Source organism: Corvus hawaiiensis, chromosome Z (assembly GCF_020740725.1).
Source record: "Corvus hawaiiensis isolate bCorHaw1 chromosome Z, bCorHaw1.pri.cur, whole genome shotgun sequence".
NCBI lineage: Eukaryota > Metazoa > Chordata > Aves > Passeriformes > Corvidae > Corvus > Corvus hawaiiensis.
In genome coordinates, this window is record NC_063255.1 from 46,983,559 (window position 1) to 47,006,311 (window position 22,753).

At 37.7% G+C, this 22,753-nt stretch overlaps 2 protein-coding genes across 8 annotated transcripts in view; both read right to left on the reverse strand.

Annotated features, from left to right (window-relative positions):
• SUSD1 (sushi domain containing 1) overlaps positions 1-1,862 on the reverse strand; it is a 46,880-nt gene extending 45,018 nt beyond the window's left edge. The window contains exon 1 of one of the 2 annotated variants that reach the window (XM_048292368.1): positions 1,776-1,862. In XM_048292368.1, coding sequence (XP_048148325.1) covers positions 1,776-1,800 — 25 coding nt within the window. In that variant the 5' untranslated portion in view covers positions 1,801-1,862. The remainder of the gene's footprint in view (positions 1-1,775) is intronic. The other variant, XM_048292366.1, reaches the window with a different exon arrangement.
• A 2,738-nt stretch (positions 1,863-4,600) lies between these two features.
• PTBP3 (polypyrimidine tract binding protein 3) overlaps positions 4,601-22,753 on the reverse strand; it is a 49,333-nt gene continuing 31,180 nt past the window's right edge. For 4 of the 6 annotated variants that reach the window (XM_048292375.1, XM_048292372.1, XM_048292369.1 and 1 more), the window contains 6 exons: positions 22,074-22,204; positions 19,420-19,453; positions 18,695-18,787; positions 17,956-18,172; positions 16,844-16,921; positions 8,742-16,147 (listed from right to left, as the gene is read on the reverse strand). In XM_048292375.1, coding sequence (XP_048148332.1) covers positions 16,015-16,147; positions 16,844-16,921; positions 17,956-18,172; positions 18,695-18,787; positions 19,420-19,453; positions 22,074-22,204 — 686 coding nt within the window. In that variant the 3' untranslated portion in view covers positions 8,742-16,014. Of the gene's footprint in view, positions 5,250-8,317; positions 8,363-8,741; positions 16,148-16,843; positions 16,922-17,955; positions 18,173-18,694; positions 18,788-19,419; positions 19,454-22,073; positions 22,205-22,753 lie in introns of those variants that run through there. The other 2 variants (XM_048292373.1, XM_048292374.1) reach the window with 2 other exon arrangements.

The window sequence follows — 22,753 nt, forward strand, 5'->3', positions numbered from 1 at the left end:
ATGCCAGTAATTGAAAATCAGAAAGGCAAGCTGGATTAAACTAATCCTCAGCCATCTGTATTTGTTCTGTGTCCTTTGCAGACAATGAATATCACCATGTCATCTAAATCTCTTTTTTTTCTCCTAAGGATTTTTGGCATAAATTACACTGCTTATTTTGACACAAGAAGACAAAATATTTGATACTAATAGCTCTTTCAGCAAACACATTTTTAAAAACACAGCAAATATCTTCAGCCAGAGTGAATAAATGTATTTCATCCTTGTTAACAGATCACTCAGCTATTCATAGTGCAGTTACATTCTTGAACAGCTTGCTATCAAGCACTTCTTTCCAACTGGCAATGAAAAGAGTAAGTATAGCTTGATGGAAGATTCCTTCTATCTGAATTCTGCCTCTCTTACCTATTTTAAATTAATCAAATTAATAACTGGTTTCTGGTCACCCACTTAGGTCCCAGAATAAGCAACAGCAATTGTCAAATCAGAAAAAATTGGCTGACCCTCTTCAGTTTCTATTGAAAATGCTTCAGCAAATATTGTGCAGAAGTAAAGCAGTCTCTTGTATGTTTGTTTTTTGTTTTTGTTTTTTTTTTTTTTTGGTTAAGGAAATGTTATCACTCAAGCTGTTTGCATTATTTCTGTCTGTACTCTTAGGGTGCCTATGCCACTGTCTCAGCTTCTAGCAGATGAAGTAAAGATGAAAAAGTAAATGAGATTTCTGCAAAAGCACTGGATACCTGAATTTGAACCTTAAATACTGAATGCTTCTATACAATTTGCCTAGAGGATACGCCTTAGATGTAACATACATCAGAGCATGCCCTGTACATCTCATAACAAGGGCATAGTAGGTGATAAAGCCTGCTGACAGTTGCTGCTAATCAGAAAAGCAGCTCTCCAGAGCAAAAGGGCTGCTATCTGTGGGTTTTAGCATAGGAGACCAAACTGGGCTTTGCCACAAACCCACTGGGAGCTTTGATAAGATAACCCCTCTCTGCGTCTCTTCACTTCTCCCTCCCACTTCGATGTGCAACTGGGACAGTATTCCTACATAAGTGTGTATGGTGCAACATAACCTGTGGTAGAAGCTTGCACGCCACTGCAGTCTACCCCAGTTTTTAGAAGTTTTTAAACCACAATAACTTAGTGCATGTCAGTTTATAGGGCAGTGTCCTAGTGTTGTCAGGAATGTGATCTAAGGACACTGCTGATAGCCATTGCTTCTGACTGTTTCATGCTGTGCCATTATTTTGAGGGCTGTGCTGACCTAAGACCATAGTTAAGAGGAAAGAGGCAGAGAGGCATAAAGGAAAAGTTCAGAAAAGAACAGTAACAGCCTCCCCTTCTATCGCAGGAGGTCCGATGCTGGTCAGCACCAGTGTGCCATGACCTTCCTAGAGAGAGCGTCCTGCAAAGAACAACTCTGCCAGGGGCAGTGGCAGCAGGCTTCCCTGGGCCGCAGGTGATGTCAGCAAGTGTAGCAACTTCTCTGCTACAAGTGATTCCAGCTCTTGTGATTCAGCTCTTTGTGAAATCACCCAAGGCAAACTTGGGATGGAGATACAGGAGCCTCGTATAGCAGTTCCACAGGGGTAGCTTTTATTGTCCAGCAGCCTCTGTGAAGGGGAGGCCAGGGACAACTCCCTCTGAGGGGCACAAACATGGGGCTTTTATGGGAAAGGCAGGGGGTGGGGTAGAAACCAAGTGGCCAGCTGGGTACAGGCTATTACCATATAGAAACAAGGCATGCTGGGGGTGGTTCAGTTTCTCACCATGACCCAGAGGAAGGTTGCTCATCTCTGGGGAAGATCTTCTTGGCCTCAGGCCTCTCTCCTCCAAGGGAGTGCAGACGACTCTTGTGCCAAGGGCTCCCAGCCCTCCACACCCTTCATACGTTTTAAAAAAATAAATAAATGAACAAATAAAAAGTAATGTGATTTTTTTAGCTCCATGTAGATGAACGGACATCTTTACCTTTCAGATCCTAGAATGTATGCTAAAATCTGAAGAGAAGGAACTTGGCAACAAGACTCAGGTTTTCTTCTTTCCCAGGCTCCCCAAGCTCACCCACAGGGGTGTTGGCCTTTCTATTGCAGCTGTATAAAACTTTAGAACAACTTATCAGTAAGGCAAAAATGAATGATAATTTATTTGGTAAGTACACGAAAAAAACCAAATCCCACTGACTACAGTATTATCCTTGTATTATTCTTCTCTGACCATCAGCTTTGCAGTATTTTTGGGCAAGGTAAGTGTAAAAGTGAGTCTAAAAATACTAGATGGGAAACATGGCAACTTGTCAAATTATATTATCTATGAAGATAAATTCCATACTTGTGTCTTATGGGTTCCTGTGAACCTGCTTTAGCAGGAAAGTTGAATCAGACGATCTCCAGAGGTCCCTTCCAACCCCAACCATTCTGTGGTTCTGTGACCAGAGATAATAAACCAAACCATTCTGAAGCTGTTCAGGCAGCTGGGGATTCTTCTGCCATGGCATCTTTCTCTATGGACCAATTGTATTTTGTCACCAGGCAATCTCATATTTGCATCAACACTTTGTAGTGGGAAAGAAAAGGGAATCTAATAACCATACTTTTCATAGTAAATACCTCAACCTTCACTCTCTGAGTTGTTCTGTAAGCAATTAAACTTTCACATGCTGTTTATCAAGTTTAAAGTAGCTGTTTTTATCTCAATTAGAAAGTACCTTAAATTACTGTATTTTTAGACCCTGGAAATACAAAGCCAGCAGCATGAGCTGGATTTCAGATTCATAAAATTATGCATTCATTGGCGTAAAAAAAGAGAGTGCTTTTGTTTTGTCACAAAACCAGCAAAAGCTCTGCTCTTTGATCTTGGAAAATTAAATTAGGTATAACTCTATTATTTCTACATTTACTGGCAATCAGAGGAGAAATACACCCTGGGTGATGGCATTTCTGCATTGTTATAAATTGTAATAAAGACTTAAGACTGGTATTTATATAGAAATAAAAGGTCACCTAGTCTTTTTATTTTCTTTTTCACTTGAATTGCAAAGCTGAAAGCCGTATTTATCTTCAAATAGTATCTGCAAGAAATCAAGTTTATCTTACAATCACAGAACCACAGAATGGGAATTGTTAGAAGGGACCACTGCTACAACTTCCCTGCTCATGTAGGGTTATCGGAGAGCACATGGCACAAGATTCCATCCAGATGGCTCTTGACTATTTCCAGGGAGGGAAACTCCACAAATTCTCTGGGCAATCTGTTCCAGTGCACTGTCACTCACACAGTAAGGAAGTCCATCCTCATGTTCAGGTGGAACTTCTGTGCATCAGTTTCTGCCTTTTGTCCTATTTCTGGGCATCACGGAGAAGAGCCTGGCTCCATTCTCTTGACACCTCCCTTCAGATACTCATAGACACTGATGGGGTCCCCTCTCAGTCGTCTCTTCTCAAGGCTGAACAGGCCCAGCTCCCTCAGCCTTTCCTCATATGAAAGATGCTCCAGTCCCTTAATCATCTTCATAGTTCTCTGCTGGACACTCTCTTTTGTCTCTCTTTTACTGAGGAGCCCAGAACTGGACACAGCACTGCAGGTGAGGCTCACCAGGGCTAAGCAGAGGGGCAGGACCACCTCCCTGGACCTGCTGGCAATGCTCCTCTCCATGTAACCAGGATACCATGGGTCTGCTTGGCCACAAGGACACCGCTGGCTCATGAACTCTCTAAGCAGCAGAAAAACTTGACATTCAAATAACTTAAGCCTGTGAGAACTGAATGACAACTAACCATTTAGGCCTGCATGAGGCTGAGAATTTTTTTCTTGCTATGTGCTACATGAATCCACTGCCCAATTACAATTACAGATTTTTTTATTTTATACCCATTTGATGTACAACCAGCTGTACACCAGAAATTGTTTTAAAATTTGGCTGAAGGTACAGCCCCATCATTTGGAGAGTGAGAAGATGTGTGTATGTCAGTTTAGAAGTGTGGTTGTTTAGACTCTTTTGAAAGAGACAAAATCAACATTAGTCATCAGGATTCCCAAAGTTATATTCAGCATCTTAATCAAGTCCAGTGTTTCTAGGCAATGATCTGCAAAGTTATCAGCAATTTTTCTGTTAGATTTCATGAGACAGTAAGTGAGTGAGATATCCCAGGCAAGACAGGATGCTGCTGCTAACATCTTATGGTCAGGCCCTTCAAAAGTAATCTCTCCCTTGTCTATTTTCCTGCTGGTGAGTGGCAACAATGACCTGAAAATATTTTTGAAGGGCCTTGATTAAAATCATACACATAAAAAAGAAAATAAATGAAAAATGCAATCTTCCCATAATATAAAATTGGGAGAATCTAAACTGCAGAATAAGCAGTTTGTGTAAAAGCTAGAGGTACACAGTGACTGAACAACTTCACCCAAGCAGCATAGTTCTGCACTGACTGGGGAATAAAGATCTCCACAGAGAGTTCCAGTAAGTTCTCTGGGAATCTTACAAGCATATATAGCATGCCCTGAAGGAGAAATTAACTCAGGCCATCTTGTGTCAGGCAGGCTGTAGCCAGCAATGCCAAACCAGAGCAGAAAAAAAGACACTTATACCCTATCAAGTCTTAGCATCAAGAAGTGTGGTGTCATTTATTAACGTTCATATCTGTGTGGTTGAATTAACATTGAAAGATCTTATGCTCTAATAGCATAATGCATAGTCATCTACTGTTGAAACAAACACACTCAACAATGATGGAGTTGATCGGGAGAGGTCTGCTGTCAAAAATCTTCACTTCAGTATCTGGATAGACCAATGAAAGCTCTGAGAAAGAGGATAAACTTGTTGAAAAACAAAGAGCAACAGTGTAAACCCTGTATGCTTTTGACAAGATAATTAAAGACTCAGCAAGACAGAATTTTAAGCTGTTCAGTCATAATGAGAACATACACACAAAAAGGAAAAGAGCATGTCACCCAACCAAACATAATGTACGAAGAAAAGCGTAGAAACCACTTTCAGTTAATAGATGTCATAGAAGAGACTACTTGGGTAGCAAACTGTTTTCAGAAATTTATTGTGACCTTAAATAGGAAAACTAATTTTCAAAATGGGGAACCTTAGTTACACAATCCACAAAATACTTCAAATCTGATGACCAGATGAGTCAAATTCTGCATATACAGAAATGACATTTTTCTGGATGTACTGCACTGCTGCTATGAAATCTCACACTGCTTTTGGACAATTTGGCCATAGGAGAGAACTGGAGGAGGGAAGAAAAGAAAAAGAGGTCAGTAATGCTGAAAAGTCAGCCAGTAACATTGTCGTGGTCTTTGATAAGAACTAAACCTGACAACTTCAGGTTTTTGTCAAAAGCTTTTAATTAGAAAAGAACCCAAAAAGCTTTTAATTAGAAAAGAACCCACAACTCTCCTTTCCAGCACCCACCCACACTGCATTGACTAAAATAGACTATGGAGCTACAGACAGTTTCTCCCAGATCACCAGAAAACATAGTACTGAATAGCAGAGTAATCCCAATTTCTTTAGCCTTTGTCATTTTTTTGTGTTGAGATCATATTTGTTTTAAAAAGAGCTTCAATTCTATTTTTACAGGCAGTGATGCTTACTGAATACATTCTCTAAGTGTGTGCTAGGCAGCACCATAGCAGGGTAGAAATAGAACCTGTACCCAATCACAGAGCTGTAAGCCTGCAGTATTATGCAACATCCTTCAGTCCACCCTCTTTTAAGAAAAGTTTCCAAGTATTGAGTAATGTGGCTTTGCAAGCCAAGATGGGCCCTGGAGGGAAAAAAACCCACAGAAAATCCTCAATACAAACTTACAGAGCCTTCATTGTACAAATAATATGCACACACAAGAGAAACAGTTCATATAATCATAGAATGGCCTGGGTTGGAAGGGACCTGAAAGATCACACAGTTTGACCCACATGCCATGGGCAACAACACCTTCCACCGGACCAGGTTGCTCAAAGCCCCATCTAACCTGGCCTTGAACACTTCCAGGGATAGGAAGTCCACAACTTCTCTAGCCAACCTGTTCCAGGGTCTCACCACCCCCCTAGTAAAGAAATTCTTCCTAGTATCTAATCTAAACCTACTCTCCTTCAGCTTAAGGCCATTTGCCCTTGTCTTATTGCTCTTGTGAAAAATCCCTCTCCATCCTTCTTGTATCTCCCTTAGGTGCACAGCTAGAAAAACATTTTACACAGTAGATTTAATGGAGAAATTACATGCTTTGCTTCCCCCTAAAAGCTCTGATTCTCACAAAAGGACAGACTAGCAGTGCTTGAAGCAGATTGGAAATGAAACACAGGACCTAAAAGTGTTACCCTGATGAACTATCTTAGACTAAGCAAGAAATACTATGGAATAAGAATGATCGCTAACTTGAGACTAAAGTATTAGCCTCCCTGTAAGAGCTCTTTTGGAGCCAGGCAACTCATACTGCTACCTTAACACTACCCTTAAGATGCTTGTTCTCATTGTCACTGGACTGTTTCTCTCTGGTTTTTTTGCAGCATCTGAGTTGAGTTTACAGTCAACAGCAAAGGCATTGGTCTGGAAATGGTCTTTGGGATGATTTGCTTTTCTGAGGTCTCTTCTTCCCTCAGTATCTACCTCCCACACCTTCTCTCACCTACGTATTCTACCACAACTTCCACTTTCATTATCTTTTGTTTGGACAGCCTTGTATTCACCTGCTCCATGCCAAAGAACTCAAGTACAAATATCTCAGCACTAAGAAAATGGAAGTGGGAATTTTTATTTCATTTTCAAAGCACACATTATCTTCTTTCCACCTCTGTAAATGGGTGAGCCCTGGGGCTACAGAGAAATCTTTTGGGACTGATCCAAACCATATAAGAAACTAGATGTTGGTAAATGCACCAGTTACTGCCCTTTCTCTTTCAGCTTGCAAGTACTAGAACCAATTCTCATATAAAAAAAAATTATATCTGTTCTATCTAAAAGTTGTATTTTAGTTTTCATTTTCCAAGATCCATTCCTGCTTAGGGAAAAAAATTACTGTGATTGTATTGCAGGGCTAACAACAGCAGCCAAGAATTCAAGATGGGATTTATTTTTTGGTTAGGGAGTAATGGGAGAAGACAACAGGCAGGAATTTCACTTTCTCACACCTTCTCAGGTAGACTTGGTCAAAAAATAAGCCAGATTATGGCCACCAAAAGCTAGCATTTTCCCCAGAATGCTCATCAAATATTTAAGTATCACAGACAAAATAAAGAGTTACACATGGGGACTTCATATGTAGCCTTGGAGAATAAGCATTTTGCTGAAACCTGCAATTCAGTCTAAACTGAATCAGATTTTTCTCCTTATAAAGGCACCTACACTCAGAGATTGGTAATAGCATAATTTACTGGGTGGAGACAATTAAATCCTTGCCAGACTGGCTGAGAATTCTAGCTCAGAAAGAGGTACTGCAGTCCCCTCATATTTCTATCTATGGCCTTAGACTACTATCTGTTTCCCACCAATCCTGAATTTTGGATGCAAGAATAAGAGGGTCTAAATTAGTGTTGTGCAACACAGAGAAGGGCAACCAAAGGATTATGAAAGAAAAGCAATCTACAAGACAGTTGAGAAACAGGAAACTGAAAGCAGATCATCTTTTTCAGCCGCTAGTCACATTTTTTAAAATCTTTGTGCAGAAGATACGAATTTGGATCCTAGGACTAGCGTCTTGGGGTGACTTTATGATGTTGTATCCCATATCGCTGCCCTATGCCCAGAAATTAATTTTGTGCCTTTCTATGCCTGAGAGGGGAAAGAGAAGTGTACTTTTTCAAAACAGTTTGCAGTTTGTTTTCATGTTCCAAGGACACAGAGATAAAACCTGTCTGCTTCTGCAGCAGTGGCAGCGAGAGTGGGGAAGGCACCCGGCTTGCTTTCGGCCAGTTTTTCAGCTCCTTTTTCTTTCTCTGGAGAGAGACAGAGAGCTGAACTTTTGTTTTTCCTGGGACTTTGGTTTTTCCTATATTTTTTTTCCTCTGCTGGACTGTTTTAACATCAGAATACATTGGGAGGAATTTCCACCGAGGCCTTGGCCCTGGAGGTGGGCCCACCACCCTGTCCCAGCTCCAAGGAGGGGGAGAGAGAGACTACGGAAGGACTCTGAAATTTTCCCAGGTTTCTCTCAGCATAGCAAGAGGTTTTATTATTTAGCATCATTATCCTTTTCCTGTGTGTTTGTTAAATAAATAGTTTTTATCTCTTTCACTTTCCTTCGAGGAAAATTCATTTTTTCCCAAACCTGGTGGGGGAGGGCTGGTTATAACCTACCTTCTCTCAGAGGATATATTTCCAAATTTTCCCAAACTGGCACAACTAGAAAAGAGTACAGCATAGTAAAAGACAAACAAAAGAGTTCTTAATGATAAGGCCCCACATCTCTCATCACTGAAGCCTCTCATCCCTGTCACAAATAAAATAGTCATCAACTACTCTATTGGCTTAGTGTTATAGAACAGATTTCCATCCTACTGAAATAAGAATTTCTGCCCTGCTCATGAGAAAGTTTAGGTGTTGCTGACCTTCACTTCTTGCTGAAGATGTGCATTAACCCTCTTAAAATACTTTTGATAAGAAAAGCTTTTGCTTAGATGCCCATGTATGCTGAAGGGAAAAACAGAAAATAAGGTGTTATTAGCTGCACAATTACAAGACCAGAAAAACCCAAAGCAATAGACAAGAACACAGGAAAATATAAGAGAGTACAGCCATAATTACATTTATTAAAAGACATGCTACAACAACTAGAGTTAGGAAAAGAGTTAGGTATAGATACCATGTAATCAGAAAACACACTAACCTAAAAACCCAGAATATATTACAGCACAAACAAAATCAAATTCACCATGCACTACACAGTCACAAAATAGGTTTCTTTAATACATCTTACATCTTCTTTCAGTTTTAAGTCATCTCCACAGACATGGAATACTTTTCATGCAATGCCACAAGATGCTTTACAAATGAAAGCTGTTGCTTATTAAAATATACAGACAATCTTTTTATATAAAAACATTTTACATTTCCATTTGTTTCCCCAAACACTCTTTTGCCAGATTTAAAAACAAGAAAACCAAAAACCAAACAAAACATGATGGTACAAATATTTACAGTATTTTCTTGTGTTAGACGAACATTTTTATAAACCAAAAGGAACTTCTATGAACAGATCATGTAAAATGAAGGAATGACAGCAATTTTTAGAGATGTTTATTGTCTTGAGTACAGGACTAAAAGCAATGCATTAACTTTTTGCATTCTCTCACACCATTTGGTTCACATTACAGTTTCATTTTCCACTGTTTCTACCACCAGTAATAGTCTCAAATAGAGACCACTTTGCATTGGGTCTTCCCATCAGAAAAGAGTGTGAGAGAAAACAGGTTTTCATGTATCTCAGTAAAACCAGAACAGTCTTTGGTCAGTGAGTGCAATGACATTCTGATGCAAGAATCTGCTTGGTTAGCAACTTTTATCTTGTGCTGCTGCAGAACTTCTGCACAAAGTGGGTAACATATTCAAAAAGAATTGGAAAGTGCTTCAAATGAAGTTCATGTGTGGTAGCTTCCCACTCATAAATAAAGCAGAGTTTCCAAGAACTGAAAAACTGCTTACAGTGATGACATTAATCTGCTAACATAGAAGCTTTTTTCATTTATCAAGGACCTTCAATTATGTAAGCATTTAATTTCTTTGGGAGTGCTCCAAGCACAACATGTCATTATTATCTGACGTTGGAAATAACACTGAGTTATGCTTGGATTTCTACATATTGCAGTACAAAAGAAAAAGCTGCAATGGGAAAGGCAATAGAATAATTAAATATGTATTGAAACAGCTGTAGTTCACTTCTTGTATAGTCAGTAGACAATATTAATTTTCCACAATATAAATATACATTTTCCAGAGGGGGAAAATGTATTTATTATACTTAAGACACGTACAAATATGAAAAACTCTACATATAAAACTACTGAAGGCACAAAAACTTTGGTCCAATTTTGTTCCTATATCACATCCCCCATCAATAAAACTCTGAAGTTAAATACTTCAGAAATTTTCTATTCTAACTGTTACAATTTGCTTTGAAAAGAGCAGGCAAACAATCTTGTATATAGCAAACAAAGCTACAGAAGATGAAGTTAATTTAAAGACAAAATTCTGTGTAATCTCACTAGTATCCTTTCAGCACAACAGTAACAATACTAAGTTCGATAGTTGTGCTCTACCTAACAACATATCAGGGCCAAAGGTTAAGGCAACACAATGCTTTTTGTAGGCAGCTGACCTCTGATTTGAAAAAGAGAAGTATAAGCTAACAGCATAAAATGACAAGTAGTAGGTCTACATCTCTTATCCCCAACTCATCACTTTCCTACTGACATAAATCAGAGGAGGGAAAGATAATTGATCACACAGGTCTCACTGGCAGTACTATCCACAAACACTAATAGTTTTCTAGGCATACAGACACAAGTTTGCTGTCTGTAATCAGTAATGTCACAAATAGGCAAGTCTCCACAGATATGTGGAATATCTTCCAAATAAAAAGGACCTCAATTTATCAATACACAAAACCAGTGCAACTTACAGGACCAGCAGACAAGGCAACTGAGTCAAATTATGAGTCGAAGTTTAAAAAACTGGTTCTGATATTTCAAGAGTTATGCAGAAATTCAAAGAAGCAGAAGTTTTACCACTATATAACAAATCAAGGATCATTTGAAAAGGCACTTAGCTGCTCCTGGGTTGTTACAAAGGCCTTATTACACTTTGAACCAAGTGTGCATCCATCAAAAAAAAATGGACTAGGAGGTAACTAAGAGTTGATTCAAGGGCATGACATATACAAAGGCATAACTATACAGTCATAGAATCATAGACGATGCAGAGGTCGAAGGGACCCACAAGGATCACCAAGTCCAGCTCCTGGCCCTGCACAGGATAGCCCCAAAGAATCACATCATGTGCCCAACTTACACTGTGCACATTACCAGATACTTCACCAATTATTTAAACAGACATTAATAACATATGCTAAAGTAATTATAAACCTATCTTTAACAACTTAAGGCCACAGTATAGAGAAGACGAAGCCAGAATCCTCTTCAGAGTTATACAGTTAACAGAGAAAAAGGCAAAAGACAGGGGATGCAGTATGTTTAAAGCCTAGTTACATATTAGGAAAGCAAATTCACAGTGAGGACTGCCCAACAGAATAGCAAAGAACAAAGAATTTGTTCCATTTGATTTTTTAAAATTTACATGGACAATTCTTTGAGTAACTGCTTAAAGTTGTCCATAATCTGACTGAAAGGTAGGACTAAGGCCTTTGGAGGTTCCTTTCTATCTACATCAGTGTAGATAATAGAATAATACCATTCTGTATTTAGAGAATAAATAGATTTATTTATTCTGTAGAATAATACCATTCTTTCCCAAATCTTGCTCTTTTCACAGATATCAAGGGATCTACTATTATACACTTTAGAGAATCAAGAACTGAGATGCAACTGTGCTTTTGCAGTCAGGCACTAATGAGTCAAGCACAAAGTATAAAAAAATATTTCTTTTACCATGATCCTTCATTAACAATGCATTGTGATAACTAAGGGGTTATGTTTGTGCTTTCAATTATTCAAGGCAGAACACTAGATGGGAAAAACTAGCCTTAACTAGTGCCTTCATGCTGCTAAGCAAATGTTAAAATGTACTGTCAAGTTACAAAGCTTGTCTGCACATCTTGTAAAAGCAGATCTCCCTAAGAGGCAGCATCTTTCAGATACACACAAATCTAGAAGTGTGTTGACAAGAATAATTGTGTTGAAGAAATAGAACAATAAAGGTGAATCAACAAGATAGACAATACTTGTACCACAAAACCAAAAAGCAAACATAATAAATACCCACATTCAGATTTTCCCTAAGTTAAAAATTTTTAAGATTCTGTCAGTCTTTTCATCAGTGCTCACAGTCAAAGGGAAGGTGTTTGAAAGGGACAGTCAAATCTGGCAAATCAACAAATGCTTCTGAGGCTGTGTCCCAGCCAGGGGTTTGGCTGATCCGGCCATGGAACTTGCTTTCAGAAACTGGGTCTGCTGAGGGCTGATGGGGTGCACCTGTAAGAAGAGGGGAAGAGCATCTTCTGCCACAGGCTTGCCAAGCTGGTGAGAAGGGCTTTAAACTAAAGATGCCGGGGGGAAGGGAACCTCAGTCTACCCCACTCCCCAATTTGGTGCCAGTGCCAGCAACAGATGTCCAGAGCCTGAAGAGGGATCACAGGTCAGCAGAAATGCACCTGAAGAACAAGACAAATTCTAGCCACTCCAGCCAGTAAGCTTCATTAGGGTCTCAACTCCAAAGCATCTATGCAATAGCACAAAGTAAGGGGAATAAACAAGAAGAGTTACAGATGTGGGCATGCCAGCAGGCTTATGATCTCAGTTGCATGTCATGGACAAACAGTGGGATGGCTCTAAAGAGTGTTGGAATGGAAGGATAAAGGCTCTTCAGGAAGTACTGGAAGGGTAGACAAGGAGATTGTGTTGCCCTCTATGTCAATAATGAGCTGGAGCTCATGGAGCTTCACCTGGGGATGGATGAGGAGCTGACTGAGAGTTAATCGGTCAGGATTAAAGGCAGGCAAGGGACAGGTGACTTTTTAGTGAGGGTGTGCTACAGATTGTCTGACCAAGGAAGACAGAGAACATGAGGCCCTTTACAGACAGAGAGGAGCAGCCTCATGTACACAAACCTTGTTCCTCATAGGGAACTTCAACCACCCTAATATCTGTCAACACAGCAGCACATAATCCAGGAGCTTCCTGGAGTGCCATGATGATAACTTCCTTCTCCAAGTGATAGAAGAGCCAAGGAGAGGAGGTGCTATGCCAGGCCTTTTTCTCCCAATGAGGAGGGGCTGGTGGGGAATGTGAAGCTCAAGGGCAGCCTCAACTGCAAAGACCATGAAAGGGAGTTTGAGATCCTTAGGGCAGCAAGGAAGGTGCACAGAAAGCTCACTACCTGGACTTCAGGAGAGCAGACTCTGGCCTCCTCAGGGATCTGCTTTGTAGAAAATCATGGGATAAAGACCTGGAGGGAAGAGGGGCCCAAGAAAGCTGGTTGATATTCAAGGATCACCTCCTCCAAGCTCAGGAGTGATTATCCCAACAAAGAGGAAGTCAGGTAAAAACATCAGGATGACATTAGATGGACAAGGAGTTCCTGGATGAACTCAAACACTGAAAGAAAGGCTACAGAGAATGGAAATAATGACATGTAGCCTGGGAGGAAAAGAGGTTTTCTGAGCAGCCTAAGTCTATGAAACTGCGAAAACTAAAGCTTCCCTGGAAAAGAGGAAATATAGCCTACATTTGGAAAAAGGGAAATAAGGTAGACCCAGGGAACTATAAGTCTGTGAGTCCCACCTTGGTTCCCAGTAAGATTATGACATAGATGGCTTCACTAAAGGCAAATCATGCCTGACAGATTTAGTGGCCTGCAACAGAGTTACAGCAATGGTGGATAAGAAAAGAGCAACTGATGTCATCTACCAGGACTTGTGCAAAGCATGACACTGTCCCACAAAATAACCTTGTCTCTAAACTGGAGACACGGATTTGATGCGTGGACCTGGAAAAGGAATTGGCTGGATGGTCACATTCAAAGAGCTGTAGTCAACAGCTTGATGTCCAAGTGGAGTCCAATAATGTGTGGTGTTGTGAAAGGATAAGCACTGCTACCAGAGCTGTTAAACACTCTTGTTGGTGACATGGACAGTGGAATCAACTGCACCCTCACCAAGTTTGTTGACAACACCAAGCTGTGTGGTACAGTCAACACACCCAGAGGGAAAGGATACCATCCAGAAGGACCTGGACAGACTGTGAGGGGGGCCCGTGAGACGCTCATGAAGATCAATCCACACCATTCTATGATTCTGTGAAATCCAAAAGGTAACATCCCTAAGGGGAATACTATTCCTAAGCCAGTTGAACTTTCCAGTACATTGTACATTCTGCATATTCATATAGTTGTGTTGTACGGCACTTGTTATAGCTACATCTGTACAGTCAGATTGGCTGCTACTGTTGAGGAACACATTCGCTGAGGTAGCTCAGGGTGCAGCTGCAGCAGGAGCTGGCAAGCTACTATTGGGCTGATTTTGCAAAAATAATTCAGAGGGAAAATTTGAGAAAGCTCACTACAGAATACCCAGAACACTCTTTCTTCTAGAAAGATAAACTCATACAACTCAGATGAATGAAAACAATTATGAGTGGCAAAACATTACAGCAGAAACATTCTGCAATAGTTAGAAGTAAGTAAATGCCATGTTTGAAAGAAATGGGTCTTTAAAATGTGGTAAAGTCAAATTAAATTTATTTTCAATTAATTCATGTAAAAGAAAATGCTAGAAAAAAAAGCCCTTAAAATGAGATTTAGCTCTTAAAAATACTATCAGAAGTCATTAGTATTCATCTGTACACTCATGACCAAACTTAAGTGCATCTCAGCTCATTCCCCAAAGAGAAACCAAGATTCAGTATCAAACATACTTACAAAGGAAAGAATGGTAGCATTCTATTACCTAAAGTTTAATACTGATAAAGAAATGCAGAAACCTGAAAGAGAATATTCTGATACAGCCAGTGTCTCTCAAAAAGTTAGACTAAGTCCAGAAACTGAACTGTATTTGCTGTTTGGCTTTCCTATATAGGTTTGTTTGGGTTTTTTAATTTATTTTGTCTGGGTGTGAATTTTTTATCGGTGAAGTACTACCACCAGAGAAGTGCAACTAGGTAAATTTAAAGAATCCCTACGTGATTACACAATGAATGAAACCTCATTCCCATCTATATGCAATCTCCATAAGAAAACACAAGGAACTAGAATTCAAAGTGTTAATTAATAAAAAAAAATGTATCTTGAAGTATTATGGAAAACGTTTTCAAAAAAGAGGAAGAGGAGAATTTTCACAAAGCCCACAATATTTTTGCAAGATACGTCAGATAACACTCTAATCTATTGTATCATACACACATAGTAAGGCACATAATAAGAAATTAGGTAAATACACAGTAATTTAAGAATTAGACTTTAGAGTGGTAAAAAATCTCGAGGTTTAATTTTTCTGCCCTGAAAGATGACCTTAGCAAAAATAACTTCTTAGAAACTTGAGAAACCATCATAGACCTGAATATTTTCTGTAAGATTGCAAACACTTAATTATTTAGAGAAATGTAAAAGATTATTTTAAATCAGGACCATTTTCTTGTTTTACTTTCTCCAAGGTACTATTACATATCCCTTCATAGTAGAAATAGGACATCAAAGTTCCAACCCATGGTCAAGTCAACCTAATTCTCCAATACATCTTGAAGAAACTTGTCAAACACCTTTTATTCCACAGAGAGAAGGCGCTGTCTTCTCTCTAATAATTTAATCTATAAGAACAGCACAGACTTTTTACTTTTATAAACAAGTTATTTGTAAAGATTTGCCAAAGTATGAACACACACCTTGGTAACATAAATACTACCTAGAGGATACTCACAGTTACTGTTTGCTTTTCTTCAAGAAACCCGAGCACTATTTCACATTCAAATTAGTGTTTAATCTGCACAGAGTACATTTACCATTTCACTAAACATACTCGTTTGGTATATGTAAGAGCACTCTAAATTTTTTTTTGTAAGGCTGATTTCAAACAAAAGCTGAAAAAACGTTCTCAAAATACCATTTTAAGTAGGAAATTTGATGATAAATATTTTTCCTAAACTATTTCACAGAAGAATCTTTCTAGGTATGACATACTTGCAGCTAGAATCAGAAAAAATCATCACTTAATTCTTTGTGTATGAATGAGGTTTTTTTTAAGAGACAGAGTTGGTCACAGTTGTCTCAGTCTCTGTTTGAAGATTTTACTAAACCATTTTGCAGCCTTAAAGGGAAAGTTCACAGAAAATTCAGATTGTAGATTTTGAGAAGGAAACTCTGAGATGTTGGTTTTCTCCAAAGTCATGATTGTGAAGCTCAATGAGAGCATGAACTGCTTCTTCCACAGAGCCCAGCTGGATAAGAGCCATTTTGCAATCTTTCCTGCAGTACAATAAAATCCATTATTAATCCTAACCAAATTTTCACTAGCCAATGCAGAAAAGTGATGGAAGTGGTTTTTTCTCAGCCATATCACACACACTGGACATTTGTACAGCAAAAAAAAAAAAGAACTATTTGTGCACCTGCTAAAATGTAAAGACAACTAAACTACATAAATTTCGCAAATCTATGGCTTAAAGCCATGCCATTCTTTCGTTACTCTGGACTTCAAAAAGCTAGATCAAAATAAGCCTTGAAGACCTCTAAGAAATAGTGGCATTGTCCATATAGGTGGGATTATTCTAGCAGGCATGATTATACTAAAATAACGATGTCAAGTAACCTTAATAAATGTAGATACATTGTCATCACTGTCATCTTTTATATGGCATTTTATATACACACAACTTGTGTTTTTTCAAGAAGTGAGCAGTTTCCTTAAACTTATTTTACTTTGAACACACGGAATTTGTCAAAAGGCTGCTTATTTTTAGTTTAGTTATGCTAACGAAGTATTCCATTTAAAATTGTAAGATTGAAAGTATCATAAAAATTGTGATAGGTGTACTGCTTTTGCCTATAGCTACACATACATGGAACCCCGCCTATAGTTACATACACATAGAAAGTCACAAAAAAGCAATTAGCTGTTTTCCAGGATGAAAACTTGCTTAGCAATTTTACAAGAGAACTTACTGGAAAAATCTGAAGCCTCTCACAGTAGATCCTTTACTTGTAAAAAGATTCTTCAAATCATCGACAGTAACAGAAGGCCTAATTGAAAAAAACAAAAAACAAACAAAAGAAAAACTCACCCCAGCTTGTAGAAGAGCACAGAGTTCTGTAATAATATCAAGATCTCAATTTTGGCTTCTAAATTAGTTCTTGCTAATTTGTTCAAATTTATCTCCACCAATTCAAACCATGTCAACATTTCAGCCCAAAACATTTGACTTTTACTCTACATTTTAGTATCACATTGTGCTACAAAAATATTTTAGACACACTGTATTGTTTTTCATCCAAGCCTGTTTCTTTCTCCGTTAAATTCAGATTGCATAAAAATCTCGTAAAATCTTAAAGAATACACTTCATCTTGCATTTCAATTTGTGCAAATGTGCTTCACGTTTCAATTTTCAAAGATTTTCATTTTACTCAGAAAGCTGTTTTCAAAGTGTGTTATAATTTCTTTTCTTACTTGGGCAAAATGCCGTAGTTTCTTTTTTTCCCTTCCTGCACAGCTGCCTAACAAGAGACGCCTGTAAAAACTTATGTTTGGCTGTTACTCCACACACTGTTGACAACATTCTAGACATAAAAAAGATTATTTCAGTCTTAAAGAACACACTAAATACTTTTTTCTTTCTTACAACTTGCTCTCCACATAAGAGGTCTGAATTCTGTAGAAACTATTTTTTAAGAAGTGCTAGAATTATTAAAAACTGTACCTATATTAAATAATGTCAATGATGAATTTGTTGTGACGTACATTACCTCAAAAAACATCTTTAACGTTTGTGAAAATTCATGACACACGACTTAATATGTAAAAACCAAAAGCATACTCTCAAGAAAATGTAAACTAATCAAATTCAAAGAAGATAATTCACTCAGTTATCCTCTTCGCTAATGATGAAAAAGGGACAGTTAAAGGATTCACATGCTGTTAATTACATACCAGAAGCACCCACAGCAGAACAAATCATTAAAGGCCAAGGAAAGAAAACTAAAACTTATGTCAGACTTTGTAACTTGACAACATAACCTAAAAAACATCTTTCCAAGAAGATCACATGTAGATACTCACGGGATGTTTGAGAGATGCAAGGTGGCAGATGGAGGAAAGATATTTTGGAAGTTCTTAGAGCAAGGATTTTTAAAGCGATGTAAAGGGCTATTGCTGTAGTCCTTTGTCAGACCTTTGTCCTCTTGTCCCTCCCGAGGAAGTTGAATTGTCTGATATTTTGAAAGAGTAGCACGCATGACCCTTCCATAAAGCTTCTGTCCGTTCAAGTAGCTGATAGCTAACCAGTGGAAATGTAATTTGAACAGGAATTAATGGAGGGGAAAAAAAGACAATTCTTGGAATACTGTTTTCTACTTAGTGTCAGATTTCACATTCTGAACTTAAACTGCAACTTCCACATCTACCAGGTGGGCTATGTCAGAACGCTACATTTAAAAAAGGTATAAGGATGCAATATAATCTCCAGTTCAAATGACAAAAAACCATAAAACAGCATTTCAATACAGAACAGTTGATTATTCTTAAATAGCTAGATATAAGATAAATCACAGGAAAATAATATAATGTATTATTAAAATAAATGACAAGAAAATTGTATGTTTTAATTCTAGTATTTACTAGATTGAGATTCACAGGACCTTTTTTTAAAAGCCACTAAGAGTATTATCAAAGTTTGTATGCAGTAATGCAGCACAATGATGAATTTAATGTTTATGCTTGTCACTAACAGATGGCAAATTCTTCCTTTATAACAAACTCCTGTTAGCTTGAAGCATAATTGTGCCTTAAAAATCAATACCTAATTGAGCCTGGCTTGCATCTGCCATCTGAACCAAAGCAATTCCTCTTTTCTTAAACATGATCTTCACACGATGCACATCACCATACACACCTGTGGAAATCCAGAAAGGAATTTTTTTCAGAGCACTACTATGAAAAGCACAATGCCAAGTCTGTTTCTTTTGACTAACATTAATGCTACAAAGAACAATCACCTCATTAAACAGGTTGGTCAAAATATTAGTATAAGGAGAGTTTTAAAGTTTGTGTATTTTTTTCTGAGGCTCAAAAGTGCAGGAAAATCCCCAGGATCCTAGTCATACTACTACTGCATGTTTATGTTCAGTTTTAAAATAGTGCAATAGTTGTCAAAGTCCTCTTAATTTAGGTATTTTAAAATATTATTCTGACAAACATTGTCCCCTGCAACTAATGTATGAGCCAATTCTGTACAGCATTTCCTCTGATGAAACCTCTGTTTTTTCGTCTAACTTTGCTTTCCCATTTTTTGTAGTAAACAAATTGGACCACACACCATAATTCTTCTGACACTAACTGCTTTGCAATTTTTCTACCTGTGGCTTATAACTTCTGACTCCACTTACTGCCATTTAGAAACCAGTGCATTCTCTCAGCGCATTTTCTGGACACGAACAGAACAATGGAGTTTGAATTAACCAGCATGGGTCAGACAAATAAAAAGAAACACTAGCCCTGTCTCAAGGTATATTTGACATATCTTACCAAATAGGATGAAAAGTCCATAAGGTGTGATGGCCTGTTTAAATGATAAAATGAGTATATTATTTCTAAAGCCATGCAAATAAAGACATCTATTCCATAAATGCATGGTAAACAAAAAGAATGGAGAGATACTGCATACTAATACATAAACCTGTCTCTCCAAAAGCCACTCCCTCCAATAACCACAGGGTATGGCACTCTCGTTAATACACATTTGCTATGCACATGTAAAATACGTAAACAAGCTAACACTTCAGCTCATGCATTTCCATCACTCAAGAATGATTCCGTCATGCTGTAGAAGCTATTAATATTCTAAGTAGCTTTATTATTTGACCTTATTCTTTGTATGCTAGCAGCTCATTCCCTGAAAAAAAATGAAAGACATTTGCTAAACTGAAAATAAAGCATTAAAGAACTCCTTTATATTTTGTAAACAGACAATACCAACAAAACTAAACCCAGTTGCTTCAAAATGTGTTTGCTTTGTCTTCAGTTTTGTCCCCATCCCTCTACATGGCCAAGACATTCTAAACAGAGACACAGAGAATTCAACTGTTTATGCATGAATCATATAGAAAGTGGTATTTAAATTGTATATTCAATTAGAAGCTGTGAACAGGAAGCTAAATATGAAAAGGAATTATTTTTCTTCAGTGTTTCTCAATTAAATTCTTGTGTACCAAGAACCAAAGAAGATAATTTACACTCTAATGCAGCCAAAATTTTTTCAACTGAGGCAAAGGTTTTGCCAGCACTAAAAATACTTGCATATCAGAAGCACTACTTGCACTCTCTAGCACTATTCCTTCTCAGCTCAACTTCTCAAATGTGCACCAAACATACCTAAATTATTCAAAAATAGAAGATATTACAGCCTAAGTGTAAGCCCATGCCCATTTATCAAGGGCATTTAGTAGTAGAGAACAATCAATGTAAAGTTTAAATTCATCAAGAGTTTATTCTTCTAGCCCAAATATTTTAATTCAGGATGGAGGTCTCTGTTTTAAAAAGAAATTCCTTATTCAAATAAGACCACAGTATTTCTTCTTTAAAAAAAAAAGGAGGGGGGGGGAGTGAAAGACAAAACCAGATAATTTAAAGGCCATGAAGGCATGTTTAAATGCGCACTGAAACCCTGCTACAGGAGAGAAATAGGAACTGAAATAAGGTCAACCAGATTTCCTATGCAGAGAAAAAGAAATGACAGTGGTCAGACTACCAATACTGAAGGACAAGTGTTACAGAACTGCCAAGAAACAGTATCTTAAAAGGATAAAAATAAGAATGTACAACAGCATTAATTGTTGGAAATTAATGCTGTTATACATTCTTATTTTTATCCTTTTAAGAAGTTGCGCATTACTTAATACACTGATATTGTATCATGCAATACAGCACTAAGTTCTACATGAATTCTTAGCTATGATTAGTGTAATGTAAAGCATCAGTGTCCTAAAAAGAGCTCCAACCTATGCTTCATATATACTTATTCTTGAGAAGCACACTCCTTACACATTCAGAAAATCATCTTAAATAGTTGGCTGCAGAAAGCACACCCGCAGCCATCACCAGAAACTCACTGATACATTGAAAAATCAAAGAAAACGTGACTTGTCTTACAGCCCTATCTGCAGCTGGTTTTTTGATGCTTACTGTGAATTTGGCTGTTAGTACGAAAACAGAAACACAATTACTTAAAGAAACTGGTGAACAGATTTTTAAACCTCAGAGTATGAAGGTAACTTCCATTTTGCCAACAACTCCTAATTCTAACAGTTTTACAGTTAAGTAAATGTATTGAGTGTGTATAACAAGAATTTTAGATCGCTGGAATAGGACTGCTTATCAACAGTCAAACAGAATTGTCTTTTAAGTCATGGCCCTGGTAAAGCTTGATTTTAATTTTGTTAAAAGATGCATATTGCGTTTAATTAAGCACTGATCAGTGTTTGAGTAACATGAGTAAGATTATAGATCAGCCTGTGTCATTTCCACTACAAAAATAACTTTCCAAGTTGTCCTTTGTAATTTTACTACCACCATATGAAAAATCAGCTGTGTGGTACTATGACAAGTGAATACGTGTACTTATTAACTTTTAAAAATAAATGTAGAGTGATGTCAGTAACAGTGCACCTGTATTCTTTTTCTTCAGTCTGGAAAAGTTGCAAAACTAGAAACACCCTACACATACTTAGAAAGGTTCTTGATTTGGCATGCTTTTATTTCCTTTTCTCTTCCCTTCTTTCCATCTAATTCCTTGGTTTTTAACCAGTGTAATGAAGAATTCTTTGCCTTCTTTACAGATAAAACAGCACACAGAGGAGTCATACTAACAGATGTATCAGTAAATTATCCTATGTATGTTGTGTACATCTTCAAATATTTCTTACATTTGGCCACAGACTTCTCTCCAATTACCAGCTACACTGCTAACATAGGGTTCTTGAAGTAAATTGTGTTAGGAAGCTTTTCACTGATGACTGGAGTTTTTAATATTACCAGCTACCTAAAATGAGTATAGAGCTGTCCTGTTTTTTATATTATCAGCATAGAGAATTCTTCTTATTCCTTCAGCTAATGTCAGTTTGCAATGATTCTGGAAATTGGTACAAGGTGACACTTGCATCAGTTCCACTAGTCAAACTTACTTCAGGGTTGAGGTTGCTGACTAATAAAACGGAGCTTCCTGGAATACCAGGAATAGTCATGTGTCCAGGCGCTGCTGACGTGGTGACCGTGAGAGGACCAAGTGCTCCAGGAACAGGCGGAATGGAAGGACCTGGAAGGGTATAAATAGCATCACTTGACATCTCAAAGTGGAAAATGTAGAATACAAAAGTATGCTGTATTTGGCAAAAAAAAATCAATATTCAATTTACAAATGCTTTTAAAGAATTTAGTTATTACTAATATCTGACCAATAAAGCAGGAAGCACCTCCCTTTCAGAGAAAAAGAAATATTCAGCTACACAGACCCAAAGAAAAGGGGACATAAATTGCAGCCCAAGAAAAAAGAAAAATAATTCAGCATAAAAGTTTATCCTGTGCTAGAAAGGAAAAGATCTCAGTCTAAAAGACTATCTATTTCTCACTTGATAGCCAGAAAAGGGGAGACTTCCCTTTATTTGCTTTGAATGACATGGCAGTTTTATGATTCTTAGAAAAACAAATGCTTTATTTCTTCTCTTGCAGATAATCTTCATCATGGAATTTAAGTTTTTTGCTTATTGAAAGATACACTACATCAGTATATGGTTTTTATTACAAAAACTCATTTTACTGAGTATACATATGAGATAGAGAATTACAAATACTCAAATTAATACTG